The 17,752-nt window shown below is 39.7% G+C and overlaps 2 protein-coding genes across 2 annotated transcripts; both read left to right on the top strand.

Annotated features, from left to right (window-relative positions):
- Positions 1-942: 942 nt before the first annotated feature.
- hadhab (hydroxyacyl-CoA dehydrogenase trifunctional multienzyme complex subunit alpha b) lies at positions 943-9,384 on the top strand. The gene is made up of 20 exons (XM_020627630.3): positions 943-1,096; positions 1,839-1,880; positions 1,990-2,060; positions 2,178-2,311; positions 2,617-2,755; positions 2,872-2,991; positions 3,714-3,816; positions 3,967-4,089; positions 4,194-4,312; positions 4,714-4,770; positions 4,863-4,972; positions 6,017-6,151; positions 6,325-6,496; positions 6,593-6,679; positions 6,764-6,904; positions 7,009-7,077; positions 7,268-7,463; positions 7,549-7,663; positions 7,930-8,075; positions 8,491-9,384. Exons 1-20 carry the CDS (start codon positions 1,030-1,032, stop codon positions 8,634-8,636), a joined length of 2,292 nt encoding a protein of 763 aa, XP_020483286.1. The 5' UTR covers positions 943-1,029; the 3' UTR covers positions 8,637-9,384.
- A 168-nt stretch (positions 9,385-9,552) lies between these two features.
- Positions 9,553-17,615, top strand: kif3cb (kinesin family member 3Cb). The gene is made up of 8 exons (XM_065966521.1): positions 9,553-11,240; positions 11,324-11,425; positions 12,211-12,333; positions 12,653-12,771; positions 13,322-13,438; positions 15,290-15,404; positions 16,085-16,263; positions 16,750-17,615. The coding sequence occupies exons 1-8, from the start codon at positions 9,840-9,842 to the stop codon at positions 16,880-16,882; spliced, it is 2,289 nt and encodes a 762-aa protein (XP_065822593.1). The 5' UTR covers positions 9,553-9,839; the 3' UTR covers positions 16,883-17,615.
- The last annotated feature ends 137 nt before the right edge of the window (positions 17,616-17,752 follow it).

Genomic DNA, 17,752 nt, shown 5'->3' with positions numbered 1-17,752 from the left:
CATTTGTTTCTAAAGTCTTCAATCAATCAATCTATTAAACTTTATTTGAACTTTTCATACAATAACAATGAAGCACAAAGTGTTTTACATAAAAACAAATCAATAACTAACAATATGACTACTAAAAACTTGAAAAATACAAACAGGTAGGCCTACACACGGACTGAGGACACTATCATGAACTCATTATAAGGAAACAAATGAGGTAAAGTGACATTTCGAGATGGAAAAAAAGACTAATATAAGTTCGACGAAATAAATAAGATACTAACACACTAAAAGTCAATAAAAAATAAAGACATCAAAATAAAGCATTGAAGCCAAACCACACAATATAATAGAGTAAATTAAACAAAGTCAGGCAAAGCCTTTATAATTATGGTCGTCAGTACCGAAAATCACACCTAAGAGCAAAATCACACATGACAAAGTAAAACAAAGAAACAATGCATTTTTTTTCTTCCTAAAGGCTATTTACTCTTAACAGCACAAACAACAAACAACAAACAGCACAGTCACAGTTCAAGCTGTGATTTTCATTCACAGTTTGTTAAACGTCTGTCTGCCTCCGTCTTGTGGTAGCATTCTGCAAATGCTTCAACTTAATCCAGAAATCTTATTTCACACTGCATATTTGCCGAGTGCATACATTTACGATGAGAATTTATCCCAACGAGCCTCCCCGAACACACATTTACAAAAAAAACTAAATTAATCGTTTATTATCAGACTAGAGATGATTTCTTCATCTTTTTTTTTCTGCCTTCTTTCTCGATCAGCAAGTTGAAACGTTGCGTTGAGCTTTGTAGCATTGATCGTCCAATCAGATGCGAGTTGCTCTGGGTCAGCCAATGGCATGCGAGTATTTTTAGATGAAAGCCAATCAGGTCGTGTTTCGATTGAATCGCTTTGCAGAAACGGGCACGCAGCCGCCTGCCTTGCTTTTCTCCACAACTACCAATGATAGTAGCTCTACTTTGACAGCGAGCTAAGTCAGCCAGCTTCACTTCACTGACCTCCGCTCCCAACATGGCTGGTGTTCGAGCCCTTGGTGTTCTTTCCAGATTGACATCAAGAAGATACGCTGTCTCCACAGGTAGAAACCCAAACGTATTTGAATACATAAGCGTAGCAACGTGGTGAACATTGGAAAACGGGATTTACAAGGTGCCGCAGATCGCTAATTAGCTCGTTAGACTAGCTGTTAGCTCCGAAGGACAAAACAAGAAATGCGGTAAAGCTTCATTGGAAATTGTAGTTCTCCGTTCTTGTCAATGATATATCTCAAATAAACTCAAAACAGAATATCAAATGAAATATGAACTTTTTTTATCCTCCTCTTTTATCTAGAAAACTTATGTGTTGAATATTGCTAAGTTTGCTTGCGGGCTAACTTGACTGGCAGCTACGGAAAGCCACAAGCCAGTCAGTCAATCAAGGTTTAAAATCAGGTTTTAAAACGAGATGTTTTCCCAGCGTTTGAGTGAAACGTGTAAATGGAAAGACAGGTTAAAAAAATCAACGAGAATACTTTAACCATTGATTTGTAATTGAGTTGTTTCTGTGTGTTTGAATGGTAGCCAGGGAATGTAGGTGAAGGGTCACTTTCCACCGGCTTGCTCACCATGGCTGAGACAATCTGAGGTCACGGCAATATTATATGAACACCGTCTATAACTATCATCTGGATGTTTTAAGTCAAGGTTTCCCATTTTAATTCAATGTGTATGGGCATTAATGGATAAGCAGCTAAACACTTTCTAGCTGGTTTTATGACTTGTATAATTTGTTTCACACATAATGTAATGCCTCCTTTTTATTGTCCTTTTTTTTTTTAGGGAGCAGCTTTCGCACCTTTTCAGTAGCTCCAGTCATGCAAGGTAATTCTACATTTACTGGCACATGTATAAAGTTTCTGATGGTCAACAGTGTCAGTGGCACGATTATTTTATCACTGTACATTATATTCCTTCTCTTTTTTTTTTTTAGCCCTTACTCATGTGAACTATGAAGTCAAGGACAATGTTGCCGTGGTACGGATTAATGACCCAAACTCCAAGGTGTGAGCTCCTTTTAAAAAAAAAAAAAAAAAAAAAAAAAAAAAATGAATGTATTTTTTCACTTGTGAATAATGTAGATGTAATTTGAAATAAATGGTCGTTTTTTATTCCCCCCAGGTCAACACACTGTCAATCCAAATGCAAAATGAGTTGGAGGAGGTAATGAAAGAGGTGTGGGCTAACAATGCAGTTGAGAGTGCAGTCCTCATCTCCTCAAAGCCCGGATGCTTCATTGCAGGAGCCGATATCAAGTAAGAGATCTCTCACTTAATCCGCTGCTTATCAAAATCTAAATGTGTGGGATGTAGTGTTTTCGGTTGCATTCTCCTTTTGCTGTTGTACAGTGTTGTACAGATACTTTTGGGAACATTTTGTATTGTATTTTTTCTTATTTGTGGTCGGGAATTCGTTTTTTTTCCCCCCTACAATAAATGCAACACGGTTGTATTCATTGTCAACATTAAAATCTTGAATTGTATTTTGAATGAGTCGTCAAAATGGCCTTTCTTGGATATGTGGAATTCTTTGACTTTTATTTACTTAACATCTCTTTCAGTATGATCCAGAACTGCAAAAATGCAGAAGAGGTCACCCAACTGAGTCAGGGAGGTCAGAGGATGTTTGATCTGATTGAAAAATCTCCAAAGCCTGTTGTTGCTGCTATCAACGGCTCTTGCTTGGGTGGAGGCTTAGAAGTAAGCAGACATTATTTCAGCTAAAAAAAAAACTATACACTTAAATAATCTGGAAGTATTTAACTGGTATGTGTGATTGTAATGTGTTATCTAATGGACTCCTTCTTTCATTTCAGTTTGCCATTGCCTGCCAGTACAGAATTGCAACAAAGAGCAAGAAAACAGTTCTCGGTACTCCTGAAGTGATGCTGGGTCTCTTACCTGGAGCTGGTGGTACCCAGAGACTCCCTAAAATGGTTGGTATTGTGATCTTATTCTCCATGTTATCCAGAATGTTTGATTAGATATTAGATAGTATATGAGGATGTCTTGTGGTTATAACAAGGTATCTTTGTCAGAATGAAACTTAACTCCAAATAATCTGCTTAATGCTCGTAATCGTTTTAAGATATTACGTGCACCTTTGACATACTGCAAACAGATTATGTCTCCCTGTCTATAGCGGCTAAGCCTAAACTTAAAGCCACTGAGGGGCTGCATAGACAGGCTAATCTAGCCTATTCATTGACGCGCTTGCCGGCTTCGCTCCTGAGCGTGAGATTTCGAAAGACAGTCCAATATCTTCTTCGTTTAGGAATATTTAGTTCTCATTCCTTCATTGTCTTGATTACGGTCACATGTGAACTGTTCAAACAGTAATCCAGACGTGTCCATTTACAATCATTCCTGTTACCTCCTAGCGTGGCGTACAACGGTCGAAAAAGTGTAATTGCTCCCCGTCTAGCAACACCTGACACCCGAGTGATAGTTCCTACCTATATATAGAGTTTCACCTTAACCCAAAGGCGACACCTGCTGGAACAATTTGTGTTTGCACTTCACAAACATGGCTCCTACACTGTCAATCAGTTTACATCTACCCTGTCCTTCAAAGTGTACGGTCATGAGTGACAAGAAAACCTCTAGTCATGTATAATCAGTTCATATGTTTGTTTGTTTTTGTCTTTTTCATCCTTAGCTTGGACTTCCCAGTGCCTTTGACATGATGCTGACGGGGAGAAATATCCGAGCAGATAAAGCCAAAAAGATGGGGCTTGTTGACCAACTCATAGACCCTCTGGGTAAGACATGTAGCCTCTTATCTTAAGTTAGTAAATCACTACTCGTCAAAAACTGTAGGACATAAGAGTGTTTCTGAGAGCATTAGCAGATCTTTCAGTAATATTTGTATTAATACAACTCTTTCCATGACTTCTGTGCTTGTATTACAGGACCAGGGCTGAAGAGTCCAGAGGACAGAACAATGGAGTACCTGGAGGAAGTTGCTGTAGAGTGTGCCAAAGGGATCGTGAACAAGAAGATCCCTCTGCGCAAAGACAAAGGCACGATGCAGAGTAAGTTAGCCGCCTTTATTGGCCATTTTCCTCCTTGTCGTCACTTGGGTTTATTACCATGCCTAAGAAGTTCTACATTAATGATTTCATGTTCTTCTCCCCAGAAATTCAAGACTACGTCATGAGCTTTGAGTTGGTCCGGAATCAAATCTACAAAACAGTACATGGCAAGGTTATGAAACAGAGCAAAGGGCTTTACCCCGCACCCCTGAAAATAATTGAAGTAAGTTAAAACTCCTTGTAAGCCAAAATGTTTTGTAGGAATTCTGAAGGATGGTAAGAGAAACAAGTTTGGCTCAAAATTCTTTTAGAAAAAGGAGTCCAACCAGTTTGTCGGTATGTCACCCATTGTTTTCAGTGTAATGTATCCATTTACTGTGGAAAAAAACACAGCCACACTCTTACATCTCTGCGTTAGTGCATGTCCGCGGTCCTGTTTGTTCATGTGTGTATTTTGAGAAGCATGTCTCCCAAAATAAAGGGTGTAAACCAGAATTTTCCCTAAGGAGTAAATACTATATGTAAAAAAAATATTAAAATAAATGAAGTATTGATCATGTAAGAATATTTTCTGAAATGTGGTCACATATTTGAAACGTAACCTTTCCTCTTTCCCCTCCCCAGTGTGTAAAAACTGGAGTTGAACAAGGCCAAACTGCAGGATACCTGGCAGAATCTCAGGTAAGATCTTTGAGTTTAAATCAATGGCAGAGGAAATATTTAGAGCTGTACATTGATGTACTGAACATGTCAAATGTTGATGTTTGTCACAGAATTTTGGCGCATTGGCAAAAACCTCAGAATCGGCAGCTCTGATTGGTCTCTACCACGGTCAAGTAGCATGCAAGAAGAACCGCTTTGGAGCTCCTGAAAAAGAAGTGAAGTAAGTGTGTAACACTTTCACAAACAGGGAAAATTACAATTAAACATATCCAACCTGCAGTGCACATTTCAAACAAGTTCATCGGTTAAATATTGAATCAGGACTGGTAACAAATATACTCATGTTGACATAAGGCAAGGCAAGTTTATTTATATAGCTTATTTCAACAACAAGGCAATTAAAAGTGCTTCACACAAGACATCAAAATAACTATGACAGAGGAAAGAAAATGAACATTAAAATAGAAAATTAAAAAATCACTGAAATTGTTAAATCTGAAAATATGTTCAAATAAAAATAATTCAAATGAAATTAATTGAAATAAGTAAAAATATAAAAAGAGTTAAAAGTTACAGTGCAGAGTTAAAATTCAAAATCTTATTAAAATTGTTTAATGAAAGGCAGCTGTAAACAGGTGAGTCTTCAACCTCGATTTAAAAGAGCTGAGAGTTTCAGCAGACCTGCAGTTTTCTGGGAGTTTGTTCTAGATATAAAGAGCATAGAAACTGAACGCTGCTTCTCCGTGTTTGGTTCTGACTCTGGGGACAGAGAGCAGATCTGTCCCAGACGACCTGAGCGGTCTGGATGGTTCGTAATTAATCAGGAGGTCACTAATGTATTTTGGCCCTAAACCATTAAGCGCTTTATAAACCAGCAGCAGGATTTTAAAATGTATTCTCTGACAGACTGGGAGCCACTGTAAAGAACTCAGAACTGGACTGATGTGATTAAATTGTGGTGCTTAAGTTGGTTTTAAATGGACACACATACCCTGATCCTGATGATGAGTTACTGACAGTTTGTCCAATTTTCTGGATTGGTTGAAAATTTATTACAGGTCCTGGTAGAATGAAATTCAGATGCTATTGACACAGGAGGGTTTGTTAGCCTGTCGACAATAACATTAATGTCAAACAGTGCAGTCATAGATTTAAAGGAAGAGCCCTTAAGAGTCTTGGGATCAGTTGTTTTATCATCTTCTCTTCTCTATTGCTATATTTTATGGTAGTGGATGATGAATTTGTCCTTTTTGTTTATCACTAGGACTCTTGCCATCTTGGGAGCAGGTCTGATGGGAGCAGGTGTTGCTCAGGTGACTGTGGATAAGGGTGTGCACACAATACTTAAAGACACCACAGTGGCTGGACTGGCCAGGGGAGAGCAGCAGGTTTACAAAGGGTAAGTTTTCATATCAGGCATCTGAATATTAGGTGTTGTTTTTAAATGGTAGATTTGATTAAAGGCAGGTACGTTTAGTTCTGGTCAAATTATAGATTCACCTTAAACCTCAAAATCTGCTGTGAAATATGACATTTAAAAAATTATAGATGTATTTTTCTTGTCTAAAAAAGGATGAATGACAAGACCAAAAAGAAGAACATCACGTCCTTTCAGAGAGACTCCATACTGTGTAACCTGACGGGCCAGCTGGACTACAGGGGCTTTGAGAAGGCTGACATGGTTATTGAAGCTGTGTTTGAAGACATTAACATCAAGCACGCTGTGCTGAAGGAGGTGGAGGCTGTAAGTGTTGCTAAAAAGAAATCAAAGAAGAGGTTCTCACTTCGTTGTAAACATCAGTCCATTGAGCTGCTATCTCTCACACGTTTTTGTCTGCAGGTGGTTTCCCCTCACTGCATATTCGCCAGCAACACATCTGCTCTGCCCATTAAAGACATCGCTGCTGCCAGCAAAAGACCAGACAAGGTGTGTATAAAGAAGCCTTGAAGTCTAAAAGTGCCTTTGAATAAAAAAAACAACAGCAAACTAATCATTTGTCTTCACATTTAGGTGATTGGAATGCACTACTTCTCTCCAGTGGACAAGATGCAGCTGCTGGAAATTATAACCACTGATCAGACGTCCAAGGACACCACAGCCTCTGCGGTGGCTGTCGGCCTGAAGCAGGGCAAAGTCATCATAGTCGTTGGGGTGAGGTTAAACGTCATTGGTTTCCCCCCTCTGTACCTTGTTTAACTACCTTGTAGTTACCATTAAAATATTTTACTATGATAACAGTAGTCGTTGTTTTGCAGGATGGCCCTGGATTCTACACAACAAGGTGTCTGGCTCCCATGTTGGCTGAAGCAGTACGAGTACTCCAGGTTTGTAATATTACTGCAGTGGAAAATGTAGCTTACAATTCTTTATTATGTTCTTGTGTTTATGTGACATATATTCATTTCTGGAGGATTCAGGACCTAGCATGGTGTGGGCTTACACAAGCGGCATATATATTTTTTTTTTTTACATAGCTGTAATATACCTAATGAATGTCTTTATTTGCATTTACAGGAGGGAGTCGACCCCAAGAAGTTAGACGCACTCACCACAGGATTCGGGTTCCCCGTGGGTGCAGCTACTCTGGCTGATGAAGTCGGTATTGATGTCGCCGCCCACGTAGCAGAGGACCTCGGTAAAGCTTTCGGCTCCCGCTTCGGTGGAGGAAATGTGGAGGTTCTGAAGACCATGGTGGACATGGGATTCAAGGGTATGCATATTGGAAAATTGTACTTTTTATTGCTGTGTACATATTTAATATGAAGTGTAATAATCTGTGCTTTTTCATTCTCAAGGCCGCAAATCAGGAAAGGGTTGCTACGTCTACCAGCCAGGACTGAAAGTCAAAGAAGTCAACCCAGATATCGGAGAAATCCTGGAGAAATACAGGATGACACCAAATCCTGCTGTGTAAGTTCACACTGGACTGTTAAAGAAACAGCAAAGCAGTGATTAACGCTACAAAATGAACCTTTTTTTTTAATATATTTTTTGCAAGAATTAAAGAAAGTGCTGCTGCTTTACGCAAGTTTTTTTGATTAGTTCCTTTATAGGAAATGTTTCATGTACAAAACAAAACCACTTGGTTCTTGATTTAATATGACATTCTTACGAGTTCGAATTTAAACTTATTAACTAATCAAATATTCTGTTCCTGCTTGTAAATCTCTTTACAGTTCCTCAGACTCTGATGTGCAGTACAGGCTGGTTTCTCGATTCGTCAACGAGGCCGTGCTGTGTTTGCAGGAGGGAATTCTGGCGAACCCACTGGAGGGAGACATCGGGGCCGTGTTTGGTCTGGGATTCCCCCCCTGCCTTGGAGGTCAGAGTTCAAACTTTGTGTTAGCAATCTGACACACACGTGAGACATACAGGCTGAGCATGAGTACACAGCATCAGACTCCTTCTCTTCTGTTTTGTGTGAATGGAAAGTCTGAAGATGTTAGTGACTAAATATTCAGGAAGAAAACTGGACCTAAGGGACCGACCTATGTCTGTATCTCTCTGCTTTTTTTATGGTTTAATTACTCTGCTAAAGTTTGTCTGAATCAAGATTTACTGTTTGATTAAGCCAATTTAGAGATGACAAGCTCCGCCCAAGATAACACACACACACACACACACTGAGACACAGAACAAACACAGTCCTCACCAATCAAAGGAATTGAAGTGTTCAGGCTTTGTTTCACTTCTTCCCTGTGATTATACATGTGACATATTTGTCTTTCTTCTTCCAGGACCCTTCCGTTTCGTGGACTCCTTCGGCGCCGACAAGCTGGTGGAGAAGATGAGGCAGTTTGAAGCCGTCTACGGGAATCAGTTCACACCATGCCAACTCCTGCTGGATCACGCAAATGATCCCAGCAAGAAGTTTCACAAGTGACCGACCTGCCGTGTGTGCCAGTAGCAGCTTTCTGTAGAAACACCGGCCTTCCACTAAAATGTGCCTAGCAGTAATATCAAGAGTGGGGGGCAAACATGATGAAAATACACTCAGTTTGACACTAAGATAGAAAGCTGAAACTGAGGCAGTTCAAAATAAAAGTTCTGTAATAAATCCTACGTACACAAAGATAGTAGCTGTTTATGAGGTGATTGTCAACTTCTGAACAATTTGGAGGATGTTATTTCGGGCACTTTTAAGTTGTATTATGTTATAATATAATGAGAGGACATATATAAGCACTTGTGTTATTTAGCCAACACCCACTGATGTAATCAAGTTGGGGGAAAAAAAAGCATAAACAGCAATATAACTTACAAGAAACTAGGATTTATTCAGGACTTGTGTTAAACTGCATTAGTTTAAGCTTGATGTACCTCACAATAAACTCCAAACTGAGTGTGTAAATGTCAGCAAGACATGTTAATGGTGTTTTGGTACTTTGCATTATTAATTGACTTGATAGTGTAAACATGGATATGGAGCAGAGGAGGCTAATAATTCACACATTATGGATGTAAAGATTCTCCAGAGGCAGAAGAATTCAAATATTTTCCATCTTACACATTCGTTCTGCATTATTAATGAATGTCTACCGGTGTCTTTCTTTTTTTGTACATTTGGAACCTGGTTGAAGCGGCAATGATGTAAATGTGAAGCCTGAAATAAATTTTGTTATTGAATCAAACCCTGTTTTTTTTTTTTTTTTTTTTCTTCTTGATGATGCGTTCAAGTGCTAATTGGTGGCTAACTCACCACTATGACACAATTAGATCATATCCGTGTACCCTGTGAAGATTAGCTGAAATCTAATTCGCTGTGCAGGTCACATGGTTGATTTTCATTGTCCGCAGCAGAGCAGGGTGTGTACTGAGGGGAGGCTGTGTGGGCTGGGCCGGGGACTGAGGGGTGTTTTTCCCCCTCAGCAGCATCCTTTAAAGATCTTGTGACATCGCATTATTTGCTGAAAGATGCTCAAGGGCGGATGACATGCTGCGTACATGGGGATGAAGTAATGGCATCATGAAAACAACTGAAATAGAAGCTGCTGCTGCACCTGCACGGGGAAGGAAAACCTGCTGACCCCACCCGATCAAACCGGCTTTCTAAGGTGGGAAATATGCTTTTTAATCTTTGATCGAAATGTCTAAAGGGAAGAACTGCGAGGCGGTAAGGGTGGTGGTCCGCTGCCGGCCTTTGAGCCGAAAAGAGGAGGCGACGGCGAGTGAAAACATCTTGGATATTGATGACAAACTGGGGCAGATTACCATCCGTAACCCGAAAGCACCACCTGATGAGCCAATGAAAGTATTCACGTTTGACTCCGTCTATGGCTGGGAGTCCAAACAAAACGATATTTATGACGATGCTGTGAGACCTCTCGTGGAGTCCGTGCTTCGTGGCTTCAACGGGACTATTTTCGCGTATGGTCAGACTGGGACAGGTAAAACACACACCATGCAGGGGGTTACAAACGACCCAGAAATGAGGGGGGTTATCCCGAACTCATTCCAGCACATTTTCACTCAAATATCCAGGACTCAGAATCAGAAATACCTGGTGAGGTCATCCTACCTGGAGATCTACCAGGAGGAAATCAGAGATCTGCTGTGCAAAAACAACAACAAGAAACTGGAACTGAAAGAGAGTTCAGACTTTGGTGTTTATGTGAGAGATCTGTCCTCCGTGGTGACGAAGAACGCCACCGAGATTGAACACGTCATGAACTTGGGAAACCAGTCCAGATCTGTGGGGTTCACCAACATGAATGAGCGCAGCTCTCGGTCTCATGCCATCTTTGTGATAACCGTGGAGTGCAGTGAAGTAGGACCAGATGGTGAGGACCACATCCGGGTGGGGAAGCTGAACATGGTTGACCTTGCTGGAAGTGAACGTCAATGCAAGACGGGCGCCAAAGGGAAGCGTCTCAAAGAAGCAGCCAAGATCAACCTGTCCCTTTCTGCGCTTGGGAATGTCATCTCAGCTCTGGTGGATGGAAAGAGCACCCACGTCCCATACAGGGACTCCAAACTCACCCGTTTGCTCCAGGACTCTCTGGGTGGCAACGCAAAGACAGTCATGATCGCGACAGTGGGCCCATCGCACAAGAACTTTGGAGAATCCCTGGCCACCTTAAGGTATGCGAGCAGAGCCAAGAACATAAAGAACAAACCTCGGATCAACGAGGATCCAAAAGACGCCCTTCTTAGGGAGTTCCAGGAGGAGATTGCACGCCTGAAATCGCTGCTGGAGGAGCGAGGGATGCTGGCGAAGGAGAGGAGGAAGATGAGGAGGAACAGCAAAAGACTGAGTAAGAGTTTGGCTGGTGTGGAGGAGGAGATGCTAAAAGAGATAGATGCGTGGAAGGCGGCCGAAGAGGAACCCCAGGTGAATTATCGCAAGAAAGAGGGGAGTGACATCCCAAAAGTTCTGACCTGCCAGGGAAGCAGTGAGAAGTTAAAACACATGAATGAAAACAGGAAGAGCATAGTGGACATGCAGTGGGATCAGGATGCTTTGGAGAAGATCATAGAGAAATACAAGGTACCTATAGTGTCTGAGAAACGAGACGTCTGTGGAACAAAGGAAATTTACATAAATAATTCATTGTGTGTCTTTGTTCACAGGCTATGGAGAGCAAACTGTTAGTTGGGGGGAAGACAATAATCGATCACACCAATGAACAGCAAAAGATGCTGGAGCTGAAGAGGCAGGAAATTGCAGAGCAGGTATGTCCAACACTGTAATGAGTAAAGTAATGGGTCTCCCAACATTACTCCTAGTAAATCTAACTTTTTTGGAGAGATGATACCAATTTTTCCTTCCAAACAGATCCAATCTCTAGACTTGAGCATTGGCTGAAACCCCTCTTAGCGCAATAAAATATATATACTGTATATTCATAATATTGGCGGAATAAAGTGATTGCTCACATAATGTTAGCTTTGACTAACATTAGACTCTTGTTAGCACCATACTGCTGTTGTTTTGTCATCGTCAAACTATAATTTACCTGAAACCAGTAGGTTTTTTCAGGGGGCTAAATGCTTACCGGTATTGGAGCGTTGGCTGGTATATTCAGAAATATCAGACACTGATTTTTTTCTACTATGAGATGTTTTACACTGGTTTTGAAACAGTCTCATTCACTACTGAAGCCTCTCTATGACCTACAAAACAAGACTATCAGCAGAAGGATTTATTGTTTCATTGTTGTTATATTTAAAGCCTGCCATACATACAGTGAAGGATTCTGATAAATCGAAAGAGTAATCGATTAAAAGAGCTTTTGTTTACGACCTTACAAAGTTTCACATATAGTCCTATAATAGCACATTAAGAGGAAAACTACAAAATGTAAATAAAACTACAAATGATCCGTAGAGAGATAAAAACCTACTGCTTTGACCACAGGCCCTGAGAATCTGCACATATGAAAGCGTCTGTTCTGAGTATTACTTTTCGGGATGTATTGTGTTTGTAAATGAAGCGGTTTCTTTGATGTGATTTGCAGATAAGACGAGAGAGAGAGATCCAGCAGGAGATGATGCTTCAGGACGAGGAGACGTTAGAAATGATGGAGACATTCTCCTCCATGCAGCAGGAGGTGGAACTCAAGACAAAGAAGCTGAAGAGGGTGAGATGACTCATCGCTGCTGTGTCCCAATGACATTATCAGCCATAATTGAATCAGTCCATCTTATTTGAAATTGACTTTATGTCAAGAGGGACATCTCAAAGAAATGTAAAACCAACGAGTTATGTTTCACTGGAATGAACTCTCACTTCCTGAGATTTGGGAATGAATACATTTCTCGTTTTCATGTCTCTGTAGCATACACTTAAATATCTCTCCTTTCCCTAATGTGTTTGCTGGTGTGTCATTTATTATGTACATATCTGATCCAGTACAGCTTGAGCCCCACAAATAATATTTTTCTTCTTTTTCTGTAAAGTTGTATGCCAAACTACAGCTGGTGAGGGCGGAGATGAAAGATGTCATCGATGAGCACGTCACAACCAGACAGGAGCTGGAACAGACACAGACTGAACTCACCAGAGAACTCAAGTACAAGTGAGTCACCATATTACTGAATCAGTGCATATTCTGTACATTCTTATTTTAAACTTGATTTCCCATCTCCACTCTAATGTGGAATCCTGAAAGAATTCAAGCAGACGATTTTTGCAAAGATGCACCGATGTGATCATAAAGGGTCCTTGTATAACCAAAGGGATATAATGTTTATATATTTCGATGCAGATCATCTTCTTCATCTCCTTTTGTCCCTATGTTGTTATTTTTAATGCAGATCATCCAATCAATATTTAAACTGTTACCAACCTTCATAAACAGTTTTTTTTTTTTAGGGGGGGGGAAGAGGGATGACACAGTTAACACATCTGTGATAACGCTTTATTATTGGATAACTTTTATTTATGGATAATTATGGCTACTGCACGTTTCTATGTCTTATATGTCAACCTTCCCATTATATGATTTCTTGTAAAGTGGTTAAAGTGCTTTGGAAATCAGTTTAACTTTTTGATTTCATTTTGGTGTTTTAATGTGGTGCTTCCTGTGAGCGAAGGTGCACACACCTTACCTTCATTTAATTTTGCAGATATCTCTTGATTGAGAACTTTATTCCTCCCGAGGAAAAGAACAAGATTATGCACAGGCTTCAGTTTGACAGTGAGGAGGATCAATGGAGACTCCAACCGGTCCTCCCATCACAGAGGTGAGTACATTCATTCCATGTAGGCTACTTAAGTTGTAATATGAATACATTAAAATCACTCAAAACCGATTTTGAAGTCCTACCTGAATCACATGCGGCATTAATAACCCTACAAGGTGAAGTCCATCACTGTAGTAGAGATATAACAGACTCCGAGCTGATTTCAAGAAACACACACACACACACACACACACACACACACACACACACACACACACACACACACACACACACACACACACACACACACACACACGCTAACATGTTGATAGCGTGACGAAAGGTGTCCATCAGCAGATGTCCATCAGCAGATCTGTGCACCCGCCCTGTGCATATGTCCTTCCTCTCCATCTGTCTGTTTCTCCCTTGTGTGTCCTTTGAAACACTATTTAATGAATATCTCCATAAAATTCTTACCTTGGGAAACTAAAGTAATAAAACCTTCGGCATGTGAGCGTGTGATTAAAAAGTTTGACCTGCCGTGTGACGGATCACTTTGCAGGACATACAGTATTTAGATACATTTAGATAATTATCACATATACAAAACGTGTTAAGAAGTCTTTGCCGCAAATACCGTTCACTGAAGCGGCGAGAAAGGCAAACTGCAAACAACAGCCTAATGAAATAGTCACTGGGGGTAGTTTTTTGTCAGGTAATTGATGAGTAATCATTCCTTCAGGAGTCAGGAAGGCAGCAAACTGCTCAGTTTCTCGTATTTGATGTATTAAGGAGTTATATTAAACGACAGGGATAAAGAGAGTGTTACTAATGGTTGTTCAAATCTTATTTTGAACTTATTGCAGATAATGCATTGCGTTATTTTAATTGATAGTTTACTACATGTTTTTGTTTAACTTTACATGTACAGACACTTCTAATATAATCGATGTATAATGTACAGTATATTTCCCCATTAAAGACAGTTCCAGAAAATGGTGGTTTTATGTTGCCATTAATAGTTCTTTAAAGTGATTACTATCAGAAATAATTGGCTGAGTCCAAATGTAACATGAACAAAGCTTTTATCATTATGTCACCTGGAAACATGATTTCTGCCTGAGTTACATCAGATGGATTTTTACAAGCAAAATTTCTAGAATACAGACTTCGACTCCCATGATCCAATGATACTTTGTGATGACCTCATGACAAAGTTTTTAGTTATAATTTTGATTGAGAGACCGTAGCTGCTGGCAAAAAATCCTGTGATTGTAAGTACGTTTTATAAGAATTGCCTCGTTAAATTTGAACAACATGAACTCATCTCCTGCTCTAATGCTACTTTTGACCTCCATGTATGACACGTGATTGCACCTTTATGTTCCCTCTCTGTCAACATTCAGGGAAATCAGTAATCAAAGTATAAATGATTAAGGTATGCGGAAGGAAAGTGAAGATAGCAAAAATAAAATACAAATAACTCCCTCATTAAAAGTCATAGATAATATCAAAATATTACATTTTACATAATTATGAGTATAGCATCTTTTATATCTTTCTATTGGCCAAAGTTTACTGTCAGCACCAGTGTCTGTTTTGGTCCCACCACTAGGAGTCGCCAAAGTAGAAATACTTTAAACCGACACAGACTGGCTATCCTTCATCCACGTTAATTATGCATTCTGCCTGTCCAAGAAATAGTTCTCTTTAATTAATGGAGAGTCAGACACCCACGGTATGAGTCTTAACTGGTGAAATCTGAAGGCTGAAGGTGGACCCGATGAGATAACAGGGGAGATTTGTCTGTAGGGAGCTGAACAGTTGAGCATTTATGGAGCACTCAAAGTTACATACGGCTAAAAACAAGTCTTTAACTGAATCCTTTTTTCCCCAATGTCTTTATCTCAGTCCACCCACTCAGGTCAGAAGACGACCTCTCTCAGCTGTGGGATACAAGAGGCCAATCAGCCAATATGCACAGATGGCTGTTGCCTCTGCAAGCGGGGCCCCATCGAGATACCAGGTCAGTGCTGGTCGGACATACACGAGGACAGACGGTCAGGGTACAGCAGAGGGAGAGATGTGAAATGTTGGTCTTTTAGGCAGCCTTATTTGCATGTTCAGAGCCTTCTTTCTTTGCTGGATGATTTGAAGATGGTTGTAGTCATGGAAACCATTCACAGTTTAAACAGCAGCATCTCACACTTTTAAACCTTCAATGTAATATCTCAGAAGTACACAGTGTACACCTTCAAATAAAGTCAGCAGCACTAACATCATACATTGATCAACACATAATGTGGGATGCTGTGTTTTAATGCCAATATTGCTTACCTAAACTGTATTCCTTTATAGACAGTAATAACACAATAACTATAAGGAACACATTCTGCATTAGATCTCACTGTGTGACACTGCAGCCATGCTATAGTCCACACTCTCTGTTCCTCATAGTTTCAAATTTAGATCAAACTCAATCTGCATTGCTTCATTTTTAGGTTGCAACTTACTTGACATTTCCTGAAGATATTTCACAATAAAAAAAACTGTCAAATGTGAAATCAACAGATTTGAAAGTTAAATATCTGAAAGATGACACTAGATATTAAGATAGATTAAATGAGTGTAAGGCCTCCTCAAACATTGCATTTGCGTGTGTAATTGTGCTATTTTAACAACATTTTTTTTAAATTTGTTTCACAGGCTGAGAATATAATGCTGTTGGAGTTAGACATGTCCCCACCCACCATGTACACCTTGAATCTTAATGGCACTCACCTGGAGAGAGCCTTTTCTCCCAGACTGGTGAGGGACCTTCTGGTTAACGTTCCCATTAGAGAGAGGAGGGCTGCGTCGCCACGGGTCAGGAAGTCCCAATCCTGGTGAGTCAACAAAAAATACACATGTACTATTTGATCACTGACATGGAAAGTTCCCTTTTTTAGAAGTGATATGATTGCTTTTAATGAAAAACTGTTATACATATATAAAAATGTGTAATCTTGCCTCTTTGTTTGGTCTGTCCTAGATTCTGAAAAACAGTTATAGGCGTTTATTAGTGGATTCAATTACAGTGGCAGTATCTTCATAACAGTAGGGAGGGCATTTTGTTTAGTTTAATATCACAATGCAGAAACTGAGTTCAAAGCACTACAAAAGTGTTCTTGCATGTGTTAGCCTAACACATTTTTACCCGTTTAAATTCAATCCCCTGTAATACTTTTTTACCATACAACCAGATTTTTTTCTTCCCTCAGTCTTCCAGCAACTGAACAAATAAATACTGTAGAAATATTCAGTCATTAAGTTAAACGGCACAGTAAAAAAGAATCATATCTCAATTCATTTGTTTTTTATATGGTCTACAGGTATCAAGCACCACAAGCAGCATCCATCTCATCTTCATCATCATCCACCAATCTGACATCAGGATCTCAGAGACAAAGACCATCCTCTGCTGCCTTTCTTCCAACAGGAGGTCATATTGAGACAAGCCCCTGATATGTGGGACAACACAACCATACAAATTGCTGGCTTTACTTCAATGTGGCACAAAAAAAAAGGGACCAGACTGGCTAAGGGGAGGGGGGGGGGAATCTTGTGGCTTGATTCAAGATTATTACACAGCTGTTTTAATGAATTAATTAAAAAAATCATTTAACAAGAATGTATTTAAAAGTTGAATGACATTTTTTTTTTTTTTTTTTGCTGCTTTTGCTTTTTTGCATAAAAAAAACAACAATGTTCTTTCTTCTGGTCTCAAAGAATAGCACAGGAAAACACTTTTTCTTAAACCAGGCTGGATGTACTGTTAATTATCTGGAGGATCTAAACAGACCTCGATTTTAATTTACGCCCTTTCTTATTTTATTTATTTATTTATTTATTTTAAAGAGAACACTTAATCGCCTTTTCCAAATATATTAAAGCCTGCGAATTGTATTAACTTGTTGCCAAATCATTGGAGGTAGATGTTGGGAAGGTTTTAAGGGGCCCGAACCAACTTCTGCTTTTTTTTTTTTTTTTTTTTTTTTAGGGGGATGGGGGGGCGACCTGGTTTAGCCTGTATGCTTGATGAATTGTTGCTTCAAGTAATCGTGAGCCAAAAAAAAAAAAAAAAATGTGAAAAAAAAATGGCAATGCACTCTGGATTAGCTGCCTTATTTTTCATAGTTGTGAAATCGTGCAAAGTCCATTTGCTTAAACATTAAAAATAAACTGACTTAAAAAATGATCTTGACCTGCCTTTTTCTCCTTTAGAGCTGTGATTATGCAGATCCTGAACATAATTATAGTCGACAGCTTTACACACACACACACACACACACACACACACACACACACACACACACACACACACACACACACACA

The sequence above is a fragment of the Labrus bergylta genome, chromosome 18, assembly GCF_963930695.1.
Source record: "Labrus bergylta chromosome 18, fLabBer1.1, whole genome shotgun sequence".
Classification (NCBI taxonomy): domain Eukaryota; kingdom Metazoa; phylum Chordata; class Actinopteri; order Labriformes; family Labridae; genus Labrus; species Labrus bergylta.
This window is presented reverse-complemented; position numbering and strand designations above follow the sequence as displayed.

What these genes read in the sequence shown, in the direction of transcription:
- kif3cb (XM_065966521.1), top strand. Translation starts at nt 9,840, where the DNA reads ATGTCTAAAGGGAAGAACTGCGAGGCGGTAAGGGTGGTGGTCCGCTGC. An exon ending in CCGGTCCTCCCATCACAGAG is followed by an intron (nt 13,439 to 15,289) that starts GTGAGTACATTC and finishes TCTTTATCTCAG; the next exon opens with TCCACCCACTCAGGTCAGAA. An exon ending in GTCAGGAAGTCCCAATCCTG is followed by an intron (nt 16,264 to 16,749) that starts GTGAGTCAACAA and finishes TATGGTCTACAG; the next exon opens with GTATCAAGCACCACAAGCAG.
- hadhab (XM_020627630.3), top strand. Translation starts at nt 1,030, where the DNA reads ATGGCTGGTGTTCGAGCCCTTGGTGTTCTTTCCAGATTGACATCAAGA. An exon ending in CCCAGAGACTCCCTAAAATG is followed by an intron (nt 2,992 to 3,713) that starts GTTGGTATTGTG and finishes TTTCATCCTTAG; the next exon opens with CTTGGACTTCCCAGTGCCTT. An exon ending in ATTCCCCCCCTGCCTTGGAG is followed by an intron (nt 8,076 to 8,490) that starts GTCAGAGTTCAA and finishes TTCTTCTTCCAG; the next exon opens with GACCCTTCCGTTTCGTGGAC.